Source organism: Podarcis bocagei, assembly GCF_964188305.1.
Source record: "Podarcis bocagei genome assembly, chromosome: 2".
Taxonomy (NCBI): Eukaryota; Metazoa; Chordata; class Lepidosauria; order Squamata; family Lacertidae; genus Podarcis; species Podarcis bocagei.
The window spans coordinates 98,958,598-98,983,488 of record NC_138126.1 but is presented as its reverse complement, the minus strand read 5'-3'; the positions used below and the strand labels follow the sequence as shown (position 1 = coordinate 98,983,488).

The 24,891-nt window shown below is 43.3% G+C and overlaps 1 protein-coding gene across 1 annotated transcript in view; it reads right to left on the bottom strand.

The window, feature by feature from the left end:
• Positions 1 to 24,891, bottom strand: part of HID1 (HID1 domain containing) — a 44,272-nt gene continuing 19,381 nt past the window's right edge. Inside the window, exons 5-19 of the mRNA XM_081184544.1 lie at positions 21,921 to 22,027; positions 20,901 to 21,014; positions 19,093 to 19,315; positions 16,204 to 16,260; positions 15,951 to 16,091; positions 15,026 to 15,116; positions 12,871 to 13,022; positions 12,384 to 12,462; positions 10,872 to 11,036; positions 10,028 to 10,255; positions 9,236 to 9,369; positions 6,711 to 6,791; positions 5,523 to 5,614; positions 3,392 to 3,550; positions 1 to 1,950 (exon numbers count right to left, since the gene is read on the bottom strand). Coding sequence (XP_081040670.1) covers positions 1,887 to 1,950; positions 3,392 to 3,550; positions 5,523 to 5,614; positions 6,711 to 6,791; positions 9,236 to 9,369; positions 10,028 to 10,255; positions 10,872 to 11,036; positions 12,384 to 12,462; positions 12,871 to 13,022; positions 15,026 to 15,116; positions 15,951 to 16,091; positions 16,204 to 16,260; positions 19,093 to 19,315; positions 20,901 to 21,014; positions 21,921 to 22,027 — 1,887 coding nt within the window. The 3' untranslated portion in view covers positions 1 to 1,886. The remainder of the gene's footprint in view (positions 1,951 to 3,391; positions 3,551 to 5,522; positions 5,615 to 6,710; positions 6,792 to 9,235; positions 9,370 to 10,027; positions 10,256 to 10,871; positions 11,037 to 12,383; positions 12,463 to 12,870; positions 13,023 to 15,025; positions 15,117 to 15,950; positions 16,092 to 16,203; positions 16,261 to 19,092; positions 19,316 to 20,900; positions 21,015 to 21,920; positions 22,028 to 24,891) is intronic.

Genomic DNA, 24,891 nt, shown 5'->3' with positions numbered 1-24,891 from the left:
TTGCGGTGTTTTAAGATAATTTTATCTCTATATGTAAAGCAAATAGTTTACAGTGCAACTCTGATTTTTCATGGAACAAAGAGCAGACCTGCAACACCAACGAATGCAAAAGTCAAGATAAATTCACAAGGAACAACCCACATTGACACAAAATAAAAAGATGGGGTGCTCACAAAAGTGTCTCTGTGTGAAAGGGAATGGGACAGATCAGTGTCTGGTACAGTGTGATACACTCAGCCAGACCCTTGCCAGAGCACTACCAAATCACATTTGAGAAATCAAAGACATTCCAGGGAAAGTATGAACTTCAGTCTGCCAGTGGAGGTGGAAGGTGAGATGAATAGATTAGTTTTGCCAATGAGAAAGGCGTGAGATAAAGGATATTTGTCCTTTAAATTCTTCATCTATTTTCATCTTCTAAATATTTAGAATAAGCTCCAGATAAAACCTAGAATTTGCCAATTCTGTCCAAGATAGCCTACTGTTTAGGATAACCTAAAATATATGACACATCTCTCATTTCCTGTAAGTGAGCAAGAACTACCCATAGTGAACAAAAACTGTGATTCCCAACTGGTGGTGGCCTCTGAACCCTTTGAGAGCCTTCTGGGGAGTCTGAAGAATCTTAGACTCAAGTGGTGATCAGCCAGAAATAGACCTGTCATTCCATGACCATATTTGCAAGGGGATGTTGGCTTGCATCGTAAGATACAAAACTAATTAAACTCATGTTAGCTAACCCAGGTCTAAGCATAAATCTCCAATTCCGAAAATAGAAAACTCACATTCCTCTGTAAGAACACTTTTCAAATTCATGTTGATTCCTCAGAGCCACATTCCAAAGGCATGTGGTCTATCAACCAGCCTTTGCCAGTCCCTCATGAATTCTGCTAGGGAGAAATTCCCATTCCCCCCCGCTAACTTTGAATCTATAAATCTAGCTTAAGCAACCCAGAACAGAAGCCACACGGCGCAGCTTTTTAAATAATTAAACTTCATTCTAGCAGTCTTACTGCCTACAGTTATCATTAAACACAACAAAACGATTTTCTAAATCCCTGAAAAAGAGCATGGGTCCACCCCCTCCCACCCTCTCGCCACATGTCCCACGTCAGAACAGCTTTCCCAGAAACAATTCCTGCAACAAACAGTGTGATGCATCTTAGAGACACATCCACCATTAAAAGGGAGGAAGGACGAGGGAAGAGGAATGTGGATGCTACATTACAGCACCAGTACAAAGTAGTTAAGCACATTTTCAGTGACAGGAAAGAAACGACCAGACCCAGAAGATTAACCTGAAGTGACTTAAATAAATAGAACCCCACAGCCACCTAGTAAAAGCTACTACTCCACCCTGGGAAGTTACAATAAAGCAAAACACCAGCAAGGTGGGCAACATAAAAGTGGTGGTAGGATACATTCTTGGGGGGGGGGGACCACAGAGCTACCTTCTGCGGTAGCACTTCCTTCATTGGTCCAGTTTTATATCACTCTTTACATTCAGCATATTTTAAATTGAAAGGCTGAATCTGACCAGGGAATGAAAAGATCGCTTCTCTAGCTAGTCAGGTTCAGAACCCCACCCAGAAGCAGAAGAACAGCATGGTGATATACGGGTTGGTTTTCAGTGCAACCACCCAAAGCTTTCCTTGCACATTCTTCCATCAAAGTTCCCTGGGAGCTGGGGGTGAGGGAAGATTTTTAGGGGGGGGGGGTCCTCAGCTTGAAAGTGGCAGGTCAGTAAATGGAGGTGATTGTCCTTTGGATCACTCAGCAGGCAGTGAAATGAAGGAAGAGCTGTGATGAAGAAGCGCACAGCAAGATCCTTGTTTCCAGTGTTCCCCTCTCAACAGGGGCAAGTTCCTCCCTCTCTTCCCCATTCCTTAGACTCGCTGAATTTCAAACAGCTTTACATCCGTGTCATACCAGATAGGGGGATCCACATTCCTGAAGAGAAACAGAAGTTTGTTTTATTAGGCAAACACGAATCCCGGCGTTTTCCCATCTAGGATAGTTACAACGTTCACAAAACTTTAACAGATTTGCAAACGCATGAGGTCAACAGACACAAGTTGCTAAGGGCCACACTGTTTGTGATGTTCAGTCAACTATTTCTTTATTATTTTTCTGCTCTTCTCAGACTGGAAGCAGCTCTCCAGAGTCTCAGACATATAAAAGTATTCTACATCTACCTGTTTTCTGATCCTTCTAAAATGAAGATGCCAAAGATTTTCTTTTACAAAACAGAACTGTGGAAGATCAGTAGTGGTGAGGCTTCGTAACTCTTTCTCCTCCAAGGCCCCCCACCTTAAAAAAATTCCACACCCACACTCAAAAAAAATATTAACAAATCAAAGTGATGCAGATCATCCAAACATATACAACTTGTGTATACAGTGTAAACTCACTGCTGCAGCTGGCTAAAAGTATATCATTCCTATGCTGCTTCAACCTCTGAGATCCACTTGTAATCCATATAACAGAGATCGCAAGTACAAGAAACTGTGAAAAGATTTACTTGTCACCATGTCCATGCCTGCAGAAAGTTACACTGGAACAATTATCTCCACCCAGGCAATTATCTCCACCCATGGAGATAATAATTCTACATTATAATAAACTGTCTACCATTTCCGTACTGATATTGTTATAGCAACTGCGAGTTCTTTCATGGCAGTATTATTAAACTATTCCATACCACCAGGATGGGCAACCTGTGTTTTAATATACTGTTTAAATCCTGAAATTATCCGTCTGTAGCTGAGAAGGGGAAATATACACGCAGGTCCAGCACCCATTTCCGAGGGTAAAAGATCCAAAAAATGAAATGGCAGCATTTCTTAAAGGTTCAGAACCAAACACTGAATAGATGCCTAGGGCTGAATAGATGCTTATTGTGAAGAGGATTTTTTTCCCATTTCCCCAAGGTAACATGACCCATTATGGATTTTCTCTTAAATTTACTTTCCTGTATCTTAACCCCATGCTCTCCATACTATATTAAGGGCACCTTAGGAATAATTGTTCTCCCTTTTTATTTTCAATATCTAAACATTATTTTGAATTGCCGTTTTGTTTTCAAATTCTAAGCCCAGTTCAATACTAAATGTACGTTATTCTCAGATGCCGATAAAACCCTGATTACACTTCAAAGTGATCTTACTGAAAATGAAATGTCATTCTCTGTACAGAACCTAACAACATGGCTCATGACAGGCTTGGCATCCATTACTTTGTGCAAAATTTAAAATTCACAGCATAACTCCACCTCATGGTTATGAAGGCAGCCTTTAGTACCAACCACTTAACTGAAAACAAGGCAGGCCACTCGTCAGCAACATGCTATCAGTGAAGAAAAATGAATTTGGGTTGTTTTGGGCCGACTTACCTCAAATAAATAACTCCCCACATGTAAGTGCGGAACCACATAGCAGTGCCACAGTTAGCCTGGTATTTGCGGATCAGGATGGGATGAGGAACAGGAAGCAGCCCCACCAATGTGCCATGCTGCAAGAACTTCAGAATCTCAGACTCATCTGTGAGGCCCCTGGAAAAAAGAGAGAACACTTAAACGGATGCTGCAGAAGAATAAACGTGACCCACAGAGTTTCCTTTTATTGGTGTGCACTCAAGTTCCACGGACAAGGGCAAGATGAAAGAGCATTAGAAATTCTCTAAAACTGCCAGGAATTCCCTGCAGAACATATTGAAGTGCCCAGTTATTTCCTTCAAAATGACACTATTGGTCCAAGCTTGATTTTACAATACACTAAGGGGCTAAATTACATACAACTTTGGAGCTCTGCATCTGGAGGTCCAAGGCAATGTACTTTTTTGTAAAAGCAGCCACACATTTCCAGCTGAGGTCAGGCACAGGTGGTGAAGGTACAATCCTTCCTACAGCTGTGATCTAGACTGCTCCTCTGGAACAGCTGTTGCCAACAGGAAGTTCTACATGTGGGCTAAAAAAAAATTAAGTGAACAAGTTCCCCCTCCACAACTAACAGCCATTAAGGAATGAGGGTGATCTCAATAGGGGCCCACTCCACCCACACCCATTGGAGTTCTAGCCTAAAACTGGATCCCGTGGCTCATTTTACAAATTGGGAGCTGCAAAGCAAAGAGCTCCAATGTGACATGCAGTTTTGGTCCAGTGAAGAATGTCAACTTTGCTAATAAATATCTTCAGTCAGGACAAAGAACACCAAAGAGTTTTACCCACACATTTACAGGTATCTTTTTTCTGATTGTTAATGAGGTGACGGAGACTTGCCTATTACAAAAATTGATTAGGACCATAATGCTTATGTTTACTAACTCAACATATGTTGATAGGATATTATCTCTTTGAATAAGGAAAATTGCACAGTAACATTACAGATTATGCATGAGATATCAGCCAGATTCAGGCTGGATCTAGACACATCAAAGAAGCGTTTCAGTTTAAAGCGTTATAAATTTAAACGGAAAACAGGTAGAGAAAAACGGGACTGCCATGTTGCCACCTGGTGGCACAATGTTATATTGCATATACAACGCATATAAGTCACTTTTTCTTTACCAATCTAGCTGAGTTCATAGTTTCAGCAATGTACTGTATGCTATCAGTGCAATAATAAGAGTTCAAAATTGCTTCTGTGTAAAGTGTTATCTGGAATCGTTATCGTGCTGCAATTTATTGCCTTTCTTAGGGAAACCAGTTAACCATCAGGTCGTGCAGCTGTAGGGAGCCAGCCCCATAATGCTCTGCACTTCTTAAACCACCCCCTCAAGCAATTCATTGGGATATAGAATCAAAAGGCCCTAAGAAAATGCAAATGTGGGGTCCGTACTCCTTCTCAAACTTTGCACTAAAGAAGATATACAGAGGTGGGGAAATCATGCTCTCTATTCAAGGAGAAGATCAGTTTCAGAGATCTTCAGAGAACATCCTTGAGTTGCTGCTGGCTAATTTTAATGGTGACCATGCTTATGTTATTGTGGGTATAGGATTTCTTATTATCATCTAAACCATAGTGTATGATTACTTTTAGAGTTTGTTGTTGTGTGAGTATTTTTTTAATGGAAAGTTTGTATTAGAACTGTATCTCTCACTGCAATTTGCGTTAAGACCTGCATAAGCTGATGAACAAATGAAATTTATTGTATTACCACAGTTAAAAGAAATTAGCACGAAGATGTTCCTGCCATGCATTAGGTAAACAACAACAAAAACCTCTTGAGGGGAAGGTTGGCATGTGCAAGCTCGTAACAGATCTCTTGGATAGCCTCAAAGCTGGGCTTTGCACAAGTGCAGAGCCCCATACATTGAATCAATATAGATAGACTTCTTTCTGATGTTTGGGACTGCATGTACTTTGGGTAATTATTGCCAAATTTGATATTACCCAAACTCCTATAGAAAAGTGAGCAGAGGGCATGTCCTGATCATCACAGTAATGACTTCTTTATAATTCATATCACTTTACAACTCCCCTCTGGCCCCGCCCTCAAATATTCAAAGGACCATAGACACTTACTTGTCAATGCAAATCTTCTCTACCTGGGGGACCAAGACCTGTAAAAGCCGCATGATTGTCTGTAGGGGCAGCTTTGACTTCCAAGATACTACCTACAAAGAAAAGGAGTAGAAGATAAAATCAGTGATTTTGAACAACTCAGAAAGCATACAGATGAACATATTCATGTAGACAATGTCAAGTATATCAAACTAGGTTGCCCTTAACAGGGACAGTAGGAACATTAGAGTATGTACCTACAAAAGGAACTTCCAAGCCCCCCCCCCCCCCGCCACAAAAACATAGGCAGGGGTTCTGTGAATGCTTATATTATTTTTTTTCTATAAGAGAATTAAGTCTTCAAACATAACCACAAAGGCTCTGAACACTGTAGGTTTCTGAAAGAAGAGTACAGTGGTACCTTGGTTCCCGAACGGCTTAGTTGACAAACAAATTGGCTCCTGAATGCCGCAAACCCAGAAGTAAGTGTACTGGTTTGTGAACGTTTTTTGGAAGCTGAAAGTCAGTTTCTGCTGTCGGCATTGTTTCCGGGGCCAATCAGAAGCCATGCCTTGGGTTTTCAAATGTTTTGGAAGTCGAATGGTCTTCCAGAACGGATTGAGTTCAAGAACCAAGGTACCATTGTACTCTGTCCCTACAGAGACAGAGAAAGCCGCAGGCCACCCCAGGGATAAATCCTCTTCTCATTTAGAATGAACACACAGCAACCCACCCTTCCACAGACAGAAAGAATCACGTAGACTTAAAAGCTAAGAAAGACTGCTTAACTATTAATAATTTTGATATTAAAAGCTTTTTATTGCATGTAGTGCGCAAAGTTCATTATAATTCCTGCTTCATTAAGCAATGAAGGGAGCAATGGAGCAGGACCAAAAACTATAGTGATCCCTAATGAGGGATGAAAAGTGTAGCACCTGCTTGCTGTTCTTTGCAGGCCCCTCTCTGCTCAGGTCCAGGTGGCAGGAGAATGCTGCTTCATCACTTTGGAACAAGCACACCCCCCTCCCCCGATTGCATCACGCTTGCTGTAAAAAGGGCTCAGGGTGGGCATCTGCTCTAATGCACATAGCATTTTACTTAATCACCACCTGTTTACTTTAACTGACTAGGAGCAGCCCCAGTTCAGCTCCTGCTGAATCAATAGGGAGTGAGAAGGAAAAGGAATCATGGAGCACAGGTTCCTCTCACCCATTCAGGAGTTGGATTCCACTGCCCAACTGAGGATGCACTGGACTGACGCCGTCGATCTCGCCGGGGCTGCAATGATTCCTGAGAAAAAGGGACACAACCATATCGCTTACCAACTTATCTGCACCACACTGCTGCCTGACTAATGCAAATATTACTTACATGCTGGTCAAGTGGGAGGATAAAGCATGAAAAGTAAGTGCAGTACATGAAAAGGACTGGGTGGGAGGGAAGCAAATGCAAATTTCCCCAACATATTCCTTTTCATTAATTCTGGGGGGTTTTCACTGCAGTTTTTCACATTTGGAGGTTAACCATTCCAGATGGGCATAGCAATCTATTCCCCCTGATTTGCTGTGCTGAAGAGGGTTTGGAAGAGGTAGACAGGGCCCCTCCACCCAGGCCTGCAAAAATCTGCTGGACTCTGCCAGGAGGAGCTCAACCAGCAAGACGTGCCCCAGTGTACTCCCCCAAACTGAGTGCAGAATCTATTGCTGGTGGTATTGCTACAAGCGGAAGCCAGCAGAAATTCTAGAAACAGGGCATGGGGCGGGTGGGGAGGGGGAGAGAGCTGAGCTGGCACAGGATCCAGCAGATCCTCAGCCAGCCCTGCTACTGTTATAGAAAAGGGCCCAATTCAGTGCCAATCTGTGAGCTGGCGTGGCATCCCCACTTTCTGCCTTAGATGGTGTGGGCAGTGGGACTGTGGATGCATTCAGCCCCTACCTCTCTTGACCAGGGGCTTGTATTCTTCACCTCTAAGGTCAAGAAATCTAGCAGCTGTGTCTTAACATGCATCATGGATATTCACTGACTATACTGAACCAAATTTGTTACTGGGAGACCTTCAGCTCATATCATTTCCTGTGTGGTCATAGGGCCTTTGTGCTGGACATAAGGCCACTCTACACTTAAGCCCCAATAAAAGCACCTCTGCAGGACAAAGTAGCAGTGTAGCATCCACTTCCAGGTACGTCTAAGTGGGCAGTTACAAAAACTCCTCACTGATACCATTCATCTCTGGAAACACTATACTGAGCTCTAAACCAACAGAAGTGTAATGCTGCTTATCTGGAAGCAAACAAGGTACAAGATGATCTGGGTCTCTATCTTTTTTGCCTCCAGGATTTATTTATTGTCACCATAAAGTGATAACACAATCCAGCATAATTTACAGGCACATTAACTTTATGGTATGTAGACTCCTGGACACCCCCAATAAAGCTTCCACAAATCAATCCATGAAAATACCTGTTTGGGGCCCCTGTTCATGCCCTCCCCCATCCCCAGAGCATGAGAACCTTAACCCTGTCATCAGCAAATGTCCACAAAACTGACATTTTAAGAGCAGCATAGTTCTATTTGATCTGCACAGCAATGTGTCAAACGGAGATACTTGCTAGATTTGTCCTGCTGTTAAAGAATTACTCAGGTTTAAAGTATGGATCTGAAACGCCACCAACTTCTCTGTAGATGAGAAAAAGGCAGACTCCGAACTGCAATATGTAAGAAACCCATTTTGGATCACCTCATTTTCTACACACACACACACACACACACACAAGCACTTTACCAAATGTGCTTTAGTGGATTTAATGCCAAGGGCAACAGTGTCCTTGAACTGCATCAAGGATAGCACTAGATCAGTGGATCCCAAACTCCCCCCACCCCCCAGATCACTTGAAAATGGCTGAGAGACTTAATGGACCACTTAATGATTTTTTCTGCCTGCTGTAGAAATTGTAATGTGCTATGCTAGATGCTATATGGTTTCCTTAATGGTGTTTTCATTGTTTCTTTTATTTCTTATAAGCCGTATTAAAATTTTAATTCTATGGAATTCAAATTATAATGCAATCATAGAATGGTAGAGTTGGAAGCTACCCCCAAGGGTGATCCATTAAAATCCTCTGCAATGCAGGCATCTCAACTAGATCATCCATGTCCAATGGCCATCCAACCCCTGCTTTAACAACTCCACAAAGGAGAGTCCACTGCTTTTTCTTCTACAATAAAATACAATATAAGAAATAATAGGTGCAACAACAATACCATTAAATATCATTAAGAATGTTTAAGAAGATGGATGTGTAGTCTCTCCTCTTCAACCACAAATCTGTAGACACACCATCTGAATGAAGCTCATGGTTGTAGGACCATACAGTGGTACCTCAGTTTACAGACGCTTCAGGTTACAGATGCATCAGGTTACAGACTCCGCTAACCCAGAAATAGTACCTCGGGTTAAGAACTTTGCTTCAGTATGAGAACAGAAATTGTGCTTCGGCAGTGCAGCAGCAGCGGGAGGCCCCATTAGCTAAAGTGGTGCTTCAGGTTAAGAGCAGTTTCAGGTTAAGAACGGACCTCCAGGACGAATTAAGTTCTTAGCCAGATGTACCAGTGTAGTTTGAGAACTCCTACTCTAGATACTGTTATTCGGTACCTGTATTACAACTACTAGCTATGCAAGTTTAGACAATAATAATCAGAATGTGTCCAAGCCCAAGAGCAACATGTAGCCGTACCCCACTCCAAGATTCTGTATCACTGATAACGCCAGGAGGGCTGCCTTGTGCTGCAGACTGCGCAGACTCTGGCTCCAGGGAGCGCATCGTCCCATCTTCAGACACCTGGGCTTTCTCAGTGAGCTTGTCAATACCTGAATTTGGAAGACAGCATTAAGAGGAAACCAAGCAAGGCTCGGAGGAGGTCAACAACATAACTTAGACCAAATGATGCAACTCCCACTACTTGCCTTTCTGTTAAGTAGATTCTTCTTGCTTATGTTTAAACCGACATATCAAGACATGTAAATTTGACATTTGTTTTAACACGCAACCATATTTTATAATGTATATTTTTTAACTGTTGGTTTTGTTTTGAAAATTTTAAGGCTAACATCTGATTTTATTGGTAATTTTAATGTTATATAAATCTTGTTAGATAATTTCCCACCACTTTTTCAAGAGCAGAAAGCACCTCTTTCTAGAAAAAGGAGAACTATCATGGGGGAGGTAGGCAAGCTCCCCGGTAATTGAATTAAGCTTAGGGACTAGGAAACCAAGACGGGAACATTTGGTCGTTTGTGGGTAGCTACGAAACAGCCCGGTTCAAATGAGGGTTCTATGGCAATATCCTGGCAATGGTTCTATGAAAATATCCCGGCTGACAAAGCCATTTCATAACATGGAGCTTAAGTTCTTTCCCTAAATGATCTTCGTCATCAGGAAAGACATCAAAGATTGATCCAATTCATCATCTTTAACTGAACTTACACTTTATTTAAGCAATTATACAACAATAAAGGTTAGACTGACCTGGAGTTGCTACCAAGCTGGTCTTTAGCGTCCCGGGCTCAGCAGGTGCAGCCGGTCGAGATCCTTCCATGGACACTCCGTCCTGAGAGTTGGTGCGAGATATAGGTTCGGGAGCTTTCTTTTTGCGCTGCAAAGCTTTCTGGATGGACTGCAAGTCAGTAGGCAGATTGGCCAACTGATGGAACACATTTCGCTTGCGGATAATGGCATAGACCAAGTTGGAATTGCCTAGGAAATCACAGCAGCAGAAGGGAGAAAAAACATGATTAAGTAATTTTATTTGCAGGGTAAAAGACCTACAAATAAGCCTGGGAGGCTGTATGCTACTTATAGTCCTGTATCAAGAACATCTTTCCTTACCTTCTCCTATATTACCGCTAGGGAAAAAATTTAGTCCACAAAGCAAAAGCACAGTTCTTGAGTTGTTTACAGGGTACCCAGTTGGCAATGCTAAACTTAAGATCAATAACAGAGCAGAAGGAAGTGGGAGCCTAGTGAGCAGCATGCAGGATCTGGACTTGAATTTGCTTTCTTGCTTGGCTACCTGCTTACTGAAACTTTGGCCTAGTCACTGTTCTCAGCCTTAGTGCCCAGTGCATAAAATGGAAGCTATAGTGACATGGATCCAAAGCAGTGTTAGAAACTGGGATAGAAAAGCTGGAAGCCAAATGACTTCTGGGACTTGGGTTGTGGGTGCCAAAACAGAATGTCTAGTTGTTCTGGGGGGGGGGGGGGGCGACAACACTTTTTATTATTACTATATTTAGAGTAATACATTTTCTTCATTCTTGGCATGTCATCAGAAAGGGGTATTGGGCCAGCTTATTGTTTAGCAGCTACTCACCATCAAACTGATATTGAATGATATTATTGAAAACTTCCAGCAAAAAGAAGACAAGGTGGTGGTTCTGGACAGCGGAGAAGAGGAACCAGGTGGTTGAAAATGCTTCCAACAAGTGCAGCAGTTTGTTAGCAGCTACCATGGAAAGAGACTTCAAGTATGGAGATACTGGAAGAAGGGGAAAAGAAAATTAGGGTGACAGTAATTTCCTTTATGATTGCTTATCTTCAGCATACATGGCACTTTAACACACACACACACACAGAGAGAGAGAGATAGAGAGAGAGAGAGAGAGAGAGAGAAGGAAGGAAGGAAGGAAGGAAGGAATCTAAATTTTAACAGTGGGGAAGGTACATGGGGCAGTTAAAGACAGCAAAGGATGGATGTGAACAAATGTTATTATACATCCTAAATTACTGCAGGGGAGGAGGATTAAACCAAAGACTTCATAGTAGGGGTGAATTTTGGGAAGGCACGTATTTACTAGTTCACTCAGTCTTTTGTGAACTAGTAATGTAAAACCTTAAATAAAAATAAAGAAGTTTACATCTAATTCTAGGAAAAGGTGAAGCAGGAAACTTTGTTGAAGTTTGCCTCATATCTTGAAAACTAGTTTAGGGGTTTTATGTGTGTTCCATAAAGGGAAAGGCAGACTGTAGTGTCTCGTTACACAGGGTTCCATAGCTGTTACCTTCAGAATTAGGAGATGTGTGCACCATATGGGGCCTTGTAAAATAAAGGAAACCTGATCAGACACCACTTTAGCCTTTATGACACTCTTCTTGTGTTTTTAAAATTTGTTTAAATGGTTAATATATTTGGAACAAAACCCTGTAACAGGATACAAGAGCTAGTAAAGAAAAACTAAGTCAATTATGAAAAGGCAGTTCCAAAAAATGCTACAGGTTTCCCTTAATATGAAACAAATCTTGATTCTAAGTGACTGCATATTGTTAGCGAAGGAGGCCAATGCCACCTACTGCAGTGGAGATGGTATTGCACCATTTCCTCAGCTCCTCATAAAATTACTTCAGTGCTTATTGTACAGATTGACACAAACTAGGATGTGTCTCGAACGAAAGGAAATGCACAAAATAACTCAGTGAACATTTCCCAACCGTTGCACTCACAGTGGTCTTCTCCGACCGAGTTTAAGGAACTAGAATGAATATTTCTAGAAATAACATCTGCATATATTGGGTGGTATCCAACTAAACAGTTCCACTAGCGCAAACTCTTTTAGCTGCACAACGTAACTTCCCCTCCCTCTTCTCTCGCCATGAAGCTGATTTAAGGGGACACAGAAGAGGGAAGGGAAGGTTAGCTCCACCACATGCCAAAACCCAACGATCTGTTTTGCAGGATACCAGCAACTGTCTGTTCCTTCAGATGTCAAGAGAAACACTGCTGGATTATTATACTACCAAAGGTTTCTTTTGTGGGGAGCTTGTTGATTTAAACATAAATCTCCATAACTAAGTAAGCGTTTCAATACAGTTCACTCTGGCACCTTACCATTCACAATGATAGTAAGGAGGCAGTCAAAGAGGGGCTGCAGCCTCTGGTGCCCACTGGTGATGATCTTATGAAAGACCTGGAACACGGAATGAAAGTGGAAATGAACAGGTGCAGACAGAATTATCCTGTGCTGGCTGTTGCCACCACTGAAGAGCAAATGTAGCATATGAAATTCTATAAGTCGACCATGAAGCAGTTCACAAAATTCCTGCCCATTTCTCCTAAACTCTGATTAGCAAGACACGGGGCTCATATACACTTCCACTCGTCCTGTGTTTTCTAGGCATGATTCTTAGTGGTGGTCTGTTTTCCCTGCCACTTTCCCCCCAGAAAACCAGACTCTTTAGTGCTAAATTGGAATAGACGACAATCCATGGAAAACCCAATTGCCGTTTGTTCTAATTCAGCATCAAACTGTGGGTTTTTCTTTGGAAAACGGAAGTGTGGATGGGCAATGGGCACGGCTGGTAACTGCGACACTCACAATGATCAGGAGATCCGCGTGTGTCCCTGTAAATACAGGGATATCCATTGGTACTCGAACGGAGTACGGCTTGTTCAGCCGAACCCCAAAATTTCTCTCTCCACTCAGCAGCAGTAGGATGAAGACACCGATATGCATAAGCCCAACACGTGCTGTAAAAAGAAGAACAGTGTTGACGTTCAATCAGCTAACAGAGATAACGCAAATAATTTTGTAGAAGAATCTTCTGCACAGCAGCTCCACTACTGTTCAGCGCAATGGTCCTAAAGAAACTCATGATCAAAACAGACCCATTTCACTGCTGACACCCAAGCAGTTTAACAGGGAAAGGGCTACAGCTCAGTGGTAGAGCATCTGCATGCAGTTTTAATCCCCAGCATCTCCAGGTAGGGCAGGGAGAAACCCTTATTTGAAATCCTGGAAAGCTGCTCCCAGTCACTGCAGGCAGTGCTGAGCCGGATGGACTGTTGATGATCTTACTCAGTATAAGGCAGCTTCCTATATATGTCATGGGGCAATGTGTGACTGCTGATTCTGTGAATGTACTCCAATGTACATTGACCTGTGAATGTACTCCAAGAAGGGTAGTGAAAAAAGGAGAGGGAGGTCCGAACCAGATATGACAGGGAAGCCACACATATTTACACGTTTAAAGCAGGGAGTGTGTGGACACCCTGTTTGCACAAAAAGAACCAAATGCCTGTGAAGAGCTAAACCCTATCCTGCCTTAGCTCACAGTGCTCCACTGCCTGCAGTAGTTCTTTCTCAGCCCAGCTCCAATAATGGCACTGAGCAGAGCTGAAGAGAAACATACTTGAAAACAATGTACATGTTGGAAATCAAGCCTTTATCAGGAGAAACTGGCAACTCTCCCAGGCACCCGGCTTGGTCTCCTGTTGACCTCCCTGTCTGCTTTCCTCAGCAAGATCCAGGCAGAGGTCGTGATAGGCGATCCTTCTCAGCGTGAGAAGAACACCCCCCCTCTTTGTTGCCCCCCCCGGCAGGGGAAAGAGATAGACAGAAACGTATTTCCATGCCTTTATTTCTGTCTTTGCAGAAGACTGTCTTTGCACTGTGAATTGACTGTCCCTCTGTTTCCCACGGACAGTCCCAACATCATGTGATGTTTTCAAGCTAGCAGCTTGCAGCTGCATTGCTTCTATATCGTAACAATACAGTGGTACCTCGGATTACAGACGCTTCTGGTTACAGACTCCACTAACCCAGAAATACTGTAGTACCTCAGGTTAAGAACTTTGCTTCAGGATGAGAAGAGAAATCGTGCTCCGGCGGCACGGGGGCAGCAGGAGGCCCCATTAGCTAAAGTGGTGCTTCAGGTTAAGAACAGTTTCAGGTTAAGAATGGACCTCCGGAACGAATTAAGTTCTTAACCAGAGGTACCACTGTAGTGAGGTTGGATGAGAGATGGCTAAGCTCCATTCATCTATGAATGCCTTGTCATGTTAAGGAAAACAAAACAAAGCCCTGAACCCTCTCCCTCCCCCATGCTTTACACATGAAAATAACAGACATGTCTGCCCATGTCTAATCTGGCGTGGCCCTAACACAGCTCTCTTGCCTCTGCATCTAGAATCTTTATGGCTGATGACCTAAGAGCCAAGGAAAATTAACGTGGGTATCGTTTGATTAAATTATGTTTGACTTCTGGATGCTGTGAACAGTAGACACCGAACCAGCTTCTCGCACATTTTAATGGTAACACACTGACCTGTGCTTTTCCAGCCATTCTTTTGAATCTTCCAAATCAGAGCCACCAGCTGAGCAGTACAGGAACACTAAGATTAGTGGGGAAGGCTGCTCATGATGGCCTATGGCTATATGACTGTAAACTGATAATTCTGGTTTCTCATGCTGTGTACACACTAGTGGGCAGGCAGTGGGTATGGATGTCTTCCTGTAGCTTATGTTTTCAAGTTGGGTCAAAGCTGATGGGGTGGTGGGGGGCTGTATTGAAATACAGCATTTTTCAACCTCACATACTCTCTAGGCACAACCACTTCAGTTGAATTGGACCCAACTATAGCTACACCTATTAAGTTATTTCCAGTATCTGTGACTGCACAAGCAATCACAATGAATGCAGAAACAAGCCTTATCAGCCTGAGATTTGAGAAAAAGACAAGACCAAACTTACACTGATCTGCTCTGGCATCGTTCAGGAAGAAGAGAATTGGCACCAGGATATCTAGGACATCGCTACTCTTCAGCACAAAGAAGAGAAATTTCTGAAAGGGAAAGATAAAGACTTGAACTCCTTCACACAGTTTATCTACTCTACAGGTCCAGCCACGGCCCAGTGGCCCAACAGAAAGAAACTGATGCTTTATATGAAGATGTGTCAGAGAGGAGGAATAGCATACAAACCAAGAAGTTGAGAAGTGCCGGCTAGTTTTTCAGTGGTTTTGTGTTTTAGAACTCTGCTTTCTGCTGACTGCATTGCAGCACAAAAAAGTTAAGGAGCAAGCCCTAGTAACTCAATGAGTCTGTCTTCTAAATAGATATGGTAGCATTTGCACTGATAACCCCACATTTATTTTCATGTTAAATGTCTTGATTGAATAATGAAAAGCATGCTCTGCCAGTAGTTTCTTATGTGAGGAAATCAGCAAACAGCTGGCACTATAATTTCCTATTTTCCCCCTTATAGACTCTTTCTGTTGGAGAATTCTCAAGTGTCAGGTGTGCTGATTCAGCATGCCTGGAATCTGAAGCTCACATAAGGATTGGGTTGAGGCCTGTGCTGATCTCTGCAAGTCCAACCACATGCAAGCAGACTAGCAGTATTAGCAAGGGTTATAATGTCCCACACAGTCACCAGTTAATGAAAGAACGATACTAATCAGTATATTTTCCCTTCGGTGATTCCCCATTCCTGCATCTTTCAGTGCTAAACCAGCCAAGGGGGAAGGAGGTCAGGGGAAAGAGGAGAACTGCCAACTAGGTAACACACATGTCCCTACTAGTCGCTATCACTAAGATTCCCTTATTCCCTTGCTTGCTTTCAGCAGGCACAGATCTCTCCCCCTCTTGATTCTTTGGCAGACCCAACAGATATGCACCTTGTTGAAATCACAGAGTTTCCAGAAGAGAACCAGGAGCTCCTGGTGGAACTGAATCTTCTTGGTAGAGTTTGGCAGGTAGGTTTGGAGCAGTGGGTTGGAGAGTAGACGGGCCACTCCTTTCAGAATGAATTGAAAATCCTGCCAAAAAAAGATAATGTAAATGGAATAAACAAGTCCTGTCAACAAAGATAATGTAAATGGGCTCAAGGCTAGCCCAGTAAGTAGTCAAAAGAAGAATATGGCACAATACCTCTTCTCTGTGTATCCTAGACAGGTAATTGACAAACAGATTGTCTGGTCCCGGAGGCTGCATTAAAAGGAAGTTGAGATAGCACTTCTCAGCATTTGCATTGGTAATTAAGGGCATATAAAAAGTTATTTGCATTCTCTGGCAACTGACATTTTCACCAAATTGTCAGAAAATTCTAATATTTATTTGACAAATTCACTCAGTTAGGGATCAGTGATACACAGAACAGGATTTGGTATAAAAGTGCTTCCATTCACAGAATTTAGCAGCAAGCCAAATGATACACCTTCCATTTTGAGGATGCAACGTACAGCAGTGCTGCTGACCAAAGTCAATACTTAGCATCTATAGACAAGGCTACTTACTTTACTTATTATATAGGGAATGCTATTAATTCTAAAAATTGACTTGCACACAAAAATAGGAAGTGGTTCCTAATACTACTATTGATAGCATGCAAGGTTTTAATTGTCACACAAAGATTTCTGCTTGGAGTAGAAAGCTCTGCAAAGTTAGAAGACTTGCGGTAATTTTCCTATAAAATGAATTACGGTACCTCTGCTAGCACCCAACAATTTCAAATTCTGACTCTTATAATTCAGGGGCAAGCTACATGTTACATGCACATGCAAACCCCAACACTATTTAAGAAGAGCAGCTTCTCAATTGGGTTGTTTTTGTTTTTACCCCTTTTTCCACGAGCCATTCCCCCCCCCCCATTCCAAATCACACTCCTGAAGGGAGCTAGAAGCAATTCCCACCCTGACATCAACCAGGGCCACACAGGGGAGGAACAATGGAGGATGTGTGGTTTGGTTTGAAAAAAATGGCTGTAAAGGGGAAAAGGGAAAGGCATAAGCCCGCTCCCCACCTCCAAAGCTGTTTTTCTTTCAACACTAACGACACTGGGGCTTCAGTATTTACATCTCTGTGTAACATGCAGTTTGCCTCACAGTTTGCCTCTTAGTACAAAGTATGTAGGGACAGACAGCTGAAAGCATTCTAAGATTTGAAGACTGAGCATCAGTTTGGCCAAAAATGAGTGTTTCAGTACAAAGATGACCTTCCCCTCCAATAAAGACCAGTTAGCTCCTTCACCTCAGCAAGAAAAGGAAGGGCTAGAGTGCTCCTTTCATCTCTGCTCATTTTGAGAGCGAGCATGGGATTCCTTCCCAGCATGCGGACAGGAAGAAAAGCAGAGTGAAACCAAAACAATCACGTGTGCTACAACCGCAGTGTGTGGAATGCCCTGAAATGAGCTAGTTAGTATGCACATTAATACAGGTCAGGGATTCAGAAGAAGTTATTTCAGTATTAAGGGGAAGCAAACGCACCACTAAGCCAGTGTTTCCCAACCGGTGTTCCGCGGCACACTAGTGTGCCGCGAGACGTTGCCTGGTGTGCCGTGGGAGGGAGGCGGGCGAGTCGGGCAGCGAGAGGCGGGGCGGTGATGGCGAGGAGAGGCTGCCCAGCGTGGGGCTCTCGCCGTCTGCCTGCCTGGCTGCCTGTGTGGCACTGACGTCACGGGGCTGTAACGTGCCCCACATAGGCACACGCGGGGTGGCGAGCGAGCTCCCTCCCACATCCCATCGCCGCTCGCTTCGGCCGGCCTACTGGGCTGTCGCAGGTGGAAGGCCTGCGCATGCGCGAGGTTTTCGCGCCTTCGGGATTCCCTTCACGCCTTCCTCCTCCCGGGTCCTTGAGAGCGCGGGAAGCGGCAGCGCGAGACCGGCGTTGAGCCTGGTAGGTATTGCGCTTGCCAAGGCAGTCATTTGGGAAATGAAAACTTGCAAAGCAAGCAACCAGTTCAATCTGAAGTACGTGTATGCTTAATATCCTGTATCTGAAACCTGTTCTGCCCCTCCCCCACACTTGGTGCCATTTTCATCTACACATGCAGCAGAGTAAGTTGACCCAGAATAGTACCAATTCAGATGGCAGATGGGAGAATGACAGTGCTGAATGCTTTCCCATGTAGAACAGTCCCTGCAAATAAAAACCTAGCATATTTGGAAGAGGGATGCTAGCCTAACCATTACCTTGTATGCTGTTACTATTTTTTTATTTTTTTTTACATAAGTAAAAAGTGACCTTTCCCCATCTGGCATGGTGGTGTGCCTCGAGATTTTTTTCATGAAACAAGTGTGCCTTTGCCCAAAAAAGGTTGGGAAACACTGCACTAAGCTCTTAGGATGATGGGGAGTTCATGTCTCAGATTTACCATGATTACTACAATCTTAGCAAAAGACAGCTTGAAAAGAGGTTTTCAAAAACCAGCTGGACTCTAGAAAACAGCACTATACTGAAGTATGCACTATTGAGAGAGGGCAGAGTACTCAAACTTCAGTAGAAGTCAGTCATCCCACTACATTTCACATAGTGGTGAATTTATGATACATACATATTAGTTTTTGATCTTCCCTTTTTGAATTTATTGGGCTTTTTTATAGGGACAAATCCATTTACCTGTTTGGTCAAAGACACCATCTGATCTTCTCCCAAAACCCAAACTACATGTTGCATACAAACTCTCTTCCCATGTTCCTTATCTGCAGCAAAACAGTCTCCCCCCCCCAAAAAAAATGACTTTTCCTTCACAGAAGCTCCTGAAGGGGTGTGTGTATGCAACATCTGGCAGTTTCAGGACCTTCAGCCTGACCAAAAAGACTCTTGTGTGAGTCTGGGCAATATTTGAGACTGGTCTCATGACAGATACACACAGGAAATACAGAACACAGGAACACAAAAATTCCAGCTGGAGAGTTACTCTTTGAGGTGTATAAATTTTATAAATAAAATAAATGACTGTGTACCCACAAACTTCTCTAGAAAGGGAAGCCATCCTCCCCTCAGTACAAGGAAACACAGCTAAACTTGGGAGCAACTCACATCAGCATCATCCATGACTGTTCCAGTGGTAGTTCCATCTACTGTGGGGCTGGAGCTGGTGGAAGTGTCATAGTCCAGGGTGACTATCAAGACTTGGGCAGCCTGCTCCACCAGGGGTTCACGATAGTCCGAGAAGAGCAAGTGGTTATATGGGATCCCATAGCCCACTGGATCATAAGCACAGACGATATTCAAGAGGGAAGTGAACAGTGGAAGCGCATGCCTAAAAGAGGATCCAACATGCTCAAGAAGTTGCACTGGGGATGAAAAACTCTTCAAAGCTTTCCAAAGTCAGCTGTACTTTCTACAAGGTGTGCATTCTGTTAGCATTGATTCACTACTATGTGAAAGGATAGAAACCTGTATGCCTCAGGGACAGCATGTATTAGTGAAAAGGGGGGGGACTTATTCTGAGGCATCATCTGATATTTTTAGATTATTCTTCTTAGCCATCTAGATAAATGAATCATTATTCCATAAGTGTGTCAACATAAACTTGAATTGAACCATTATAACCCATACTGTAATAAAATAAAAAAAATCATCACTACTTAAGTGCTGCTATCATACAAATCTTCTACTGTATAAAATAGTTGGGCAAAGTGCTTGTGGCATCACTAGCAATATGCAATTAAAACATACCCTATCCCTTTAACAAAACATTTTCCCAAAGCAATTTACAACAGACAATATAAAAAGCACCCACTCATATACCATGCAATTTTATGAGCATGAAGGAGTTTATTTGTTTTCCTGCTTTACAGAGACGTTCCTCCTGCCATGGTAACAGGCAGTGAAATGCTCTTATTGCTCTCTCTTTTTTTAAGGGCAGTGGGGAAAGAAGTGGACATCAACAAAACTACCTCTTTCATAGACAACGAAGGGCTGCCTTTTGTTTTGTTTAAATTCTCTGAGGCTAAGCACTCTTCCTCTCCAACACTGCTTTGTGTGCATGATTAAGTCTTTTTTTAAGTGGCACAAGGCTTTACTTACACACTTGGCACTTGCTCCCTTCCATTACATGGGGACAGAAATAGCACTGTCACTGGAGCTTGCTCCACCACAGTGCTAAGAATAAAAAACCATTTTGAATCATCTGCAAAGGCAGGCATGAAAAAAGCTGCCAGCTACTGATTTTATCACATCAACTGATGTAGCAAAAGGAAAGCGATACCACCCAGCTCAGGAGTGCTGGTTGGATAAATCCAGTCATATTCTAGACAAATGAAAGCGCTTAAGCCTTTTGAAAGGCAGAAGACTGCAAGAGATGAACACCAGAGGGCAGGCATTCACCAGGAATCAAGGATTGCAATCCAGGTATAACCAACAACGTACAGTGGTCAGAATATTTGAAGCCACAATTGGAAACCAATATAGAAAGTCCACCCAGTCTACCTGCTTGTACTTCAGAAATTGGAGTACAGTGAACTTCAACTTCCAATATGAGGCGTAGAATATATCACCTATTTGGGCAACGCGTGTGAGTTGTAAATAAAGCTAGGCAAGTGTGGACATCCGTAAGGCAGATATAGTGAAACACCCACAAAAAAGAGGGGTGACATGCAGAAGAGAGATACCTTGTCTATAGAACAGGCATCCCCAAACTTGACCCTCCATGTTTTTGGGACTACAGTTCCCAGCATCCCTAGCTAACAGGACCAGTGGTCAAGGATGATGGGAATTGTAGTCCCAAAACATCTGGAGGGCTGAGTTTGGGGATGCCTGCTATAGAACTTCTTAGGCTAACAGATTTGGATTAAACTATATTGCTCCAAAGTATCCACCACATACAGTCAGCTACCTCTCACCTATTCTCCGTGGAGCAGAAAAACTGGACCCAGGGATTTGAGTTGCTATCTGAGGAGGGGGGCAGGTACATGACCTCGGAGAAACAAGTCAGCAGGAGCTTCAGGAGCTCTGTTCTGAAAAACACAACAGCAAGAAATCCCAGTTGCATGAGGCTGTAAGGAATGGAGAGCTAATGGAGGGGTAGTTTCGGATTCTCTGTTATAATGTAAACTGAGCAACCTTTCATCAACTGCCAGCTTAATATACATTACTAAATGCATTTTTCTTCGTGTTGGCATTTGTAAGTGGTCATTAGTAGTTTTCTTCTCTTATCAAAGACATGCTTTTTCTAGGAGCGCTATTCCTTTAGCCATCAGGAGCCACAGACCACTTATGCACTCTCCCATTCACAGTAAGTAGCTATTAGCAGACAGATCCTGAAGCTGAGACTCCAATACTTTGGCCACCTCATGAGAAGAGAAGACTCCCTGGAAAAGACCCTGATGTTGGGAAAGATGGAGGGCACAAGGAGAAGGGGACAACAGAGGACGCGATGGTTGGACAGTGTCTCGAGGCTACCAGCATGAGTCTGACCAAACTGTGGGAGGCAGTGGAAGATAGGAGTGCCTGGCGTGCTCTGGTCCATGGGGTCACGAAGAGTCGACTAAACAACAACAAGCATTGTGTCTTTTGTTTGGCCCTATTCCATGGAGCCCATCTAAGCAAAAGAGTGATAGCGGGAAATAAAATGCAATGCAATGCCCAATGTAGCCTTTGCATTAGCACTGTTGGCTTGTGCAACTTCATATATCGATGATGCCTTGGTTTTCATATTCTATCAGAGACCATCTAGAATACGGACTTGAGTAGGAAAAAAATCACCTCCCCATATATGAAATTAATTTAGTCCTAGTCTTCAATACCATAAGGTTATTAGCACCTAGCTTTCGCCCATACAAAGAAAGGTCTATTGAGATGCTCACATTTCTGTATAGTGCCAGTCATCCTGCCAGCTCTCCTTTTGTCTCTTCTGTTCTTACCTGTTCAAGTCGTGGTTGTAGCTGGGCTGTGGGGAGTGAGCAAACCCAACACCAGCCTCCCAGATGTACTCACAGCTGTCAATTGCATGGATATCCTCAGCTGTGTCCTGGAAAAGAAGTCAGGAGATGAAAGATAAATACTCATGCAAACCGGAAGTGGGATTTACTTTGTCTTTTTACTAGCAGAGGCTCCTGCTGAATCTTCCAGCTGCACGAATGGCCAGGATAACCAAGATCAGGGTAAATACCTCCTTATGCCAAGGATCTCTTGTATATAGATTAAGAGGATCTGAGAGTTTCAAGCAGCAGAGAAGCGAGATAGGGCTACTAGGGATAGACCAATCAGTCTATTTCCAGTCGGTGCTGATTTACTGTGTGTTTGTTCAGAGGTCTGTTGTCTGCCCTTTTCCAAAGTTTTTAAAATCCATACAAAAGCATTATGAATTCAGATACATAATTAAATACATATTTATCACAAAATAGGTGTTTAAATACACAGAACAGGATTCAACTAATGAGTCCCATCAGAAGACACCTGCGCAAGGACTTCCACTTGTGCAATAGGGCTTCGCCTCTTTCTTCCCTCCCATGCCCTTCAAAATTGGCTCGGGGAGGTGGGAGTTGGGAGAACCCCAAAAACAACACATGGAAGGAGAGTGGGGCGTCGTTCTATCTGGCAAGCTGAAATGTTTGCATCGACAGAACAACTGTAATAGCCCAAGGTTGAATTCCTCCCACAGTTTATGCCAGTGAGTGAACTTCTAATCATCTTTTATCCTAAAACACATGTTAACAAATGTTGGTACGTTTTTGAGCCAAGAACCGTATTGCAAAACTTGGAGAAGCACGAAATCCAAAACATAGTCATGTTCCAATCTGCATATTAGCCCAGAAAGACGTAAGTGAAGCCGCTTAAAAATGCAGAACAAACAAAATTCACTTCCGGCCTTGAATGCCACACATCACAACACACAGCCATGTTATGTTTGGTTGTTTGTAGGAACTGGTGGTGTTTGCATTTATATTAGTTTACAATTTAGAGAGGCAGAGTTATGACAAGGTTGTTCGATTGGTGCCACATGGCTTCCTTTCCCCATGTGCCCCTGGCACCCACAGTCACACCCACAAAGGAGATGAGGGGGGCACAGGGGGGTGTGGTGAGAAAAGAGGAAGCCCTATTGTGCTGGTGGAAGTCCTTGTGCTAGAATCATAGAATCATAGAGTTGGAAGAGACCACAAGGGCCATCGAGTCCAACCCCCTGCCAAGCAGGAAACACCATCAGAGCACTCCTGACATATGGTTGTCAAGCCTCTGCTTAAAGACCTCCAAAGTAGGAGACTCCACCACACTCCTTGGCAGCAAATTCCACTGTCAAACAGCTCTTACTGTCAGGAAGTTCTTCCTAATGTTTAGGTGGAATCTTCTTTCTTGTAGTTTGGCTCCATTGCTCCGTGTCCGCTTCTCTGGAGCAGCAGAAAACAACCTTTCTCCCTCCTCTATGTGACATCCTTTTATATATTTGAACATGGCTATCATATCACCCCTTAACCTCCTCTTCTCCAGGCTAAACATGCCCAGCTCCCTTAGCCGTTCCTCATAAGGCATCGTTTCCAGGCCTTTGACCATTTTGGTTGCCCTCCTCTGGACACGTTCCAGTTTGTCAGTGTCCTTCTTGAATTGTGGTGCCCAGAACTGGACACAGTACTCCAGGTGAGGTCTGACCAGAGCAGAATACAGTGGCACTATTACTTCCCTTGATCTAGATGCTATACTCCTATTGATGCATCCCAGAATTGCATTGGCTTTTTTAGCTGCCGCGTCACACTGTTGGCTCATGTCAAGTTTGTGGTCAACCAAGACTCCTAGATCCTTTTCACATGTACTGCTCTCAAGCCAGGTGTCCCCCATCTTGTATTTGTGCCTCTCATTCCCCCCCCCCCCCAGTGCAATACTTTACATTTCTCCCTGTTAAAATTCATCTTGTTTGTTTTTGCCCAGTTCTCTAATTTGTCAAGGTCGTTTTGAAGTGTGATCCTGTCCTCTGGGGTGATAGCCACCCCTCCCAGTTTGGTGTCATCTGCAAATTTGATCAGGATGCCCTTGAGTCCATCATCCAAGTCGTTGATAAAGATGTTGAATAAGACCGGGCCCAAGACAGAACCCTGTGGCACCCCACTAGTCACTCTTCTCCAGGATGAAGAGGAACCATTGATGAGCACCCTTTGGGTTCGGTCAGTCAGCCAGTTACAAATCCACTGAGTGGTAGCAGAGTCAAGACCGCATTTTACCAGCTTCTTTACAAGAATATCATGGGGCACCTTGTCAAATGCCTTGCTGAAATCAAGGTAGGCTACATCCACTGCGTTCCCTTCATCTACCAGGCTTGTAATTCTGTCAAAAAACGAGATCAGGTTAGTCTGACATGACTTATTTTTCAGAAATCCATGCTGACTATTGGTGATCACAGCATTCCTTTCTAGGTGCTCACAGACTGTTTGCTTAATGATCTGGTCCAGAATCTTCCCTGGTATTGATGTCAGACTGACTGGGCGGTAATTAGTTGGGTCCTCTCTTTTCCCCTTTTTGAAAATAGGGACAACATTTGCCCTCCTCCAGTCTGCCGGGACTTCGCCTGTTCTCCAGGAATTCTCAAAGATGACTGCCAGTGGTTCTGAGATCACATCTGCCAGTTCTTTTAATACTCTTGGATGCAGTTCATCTGGCCCTGGAGACTTGAATACATCTAAACTAGCCAAGTATTCTTGTACTATCTCCTTAGTTATTCTGGGTTGTGTTTCCTTTGCTCCAAATTCTTCAGGTCGGGCATTGTTTTCTTTATCGGAGAAGACTGAGGCAAAGAAGGCATTGAGGAGTTCAGCCCTTTCTGTGTCCCCTGTTTGCATTTCACCATCTTCTCCTCTGAGTGACCCCACTGTTTCTTTGTTCTTCCTTTTGCTACGAACATACCCA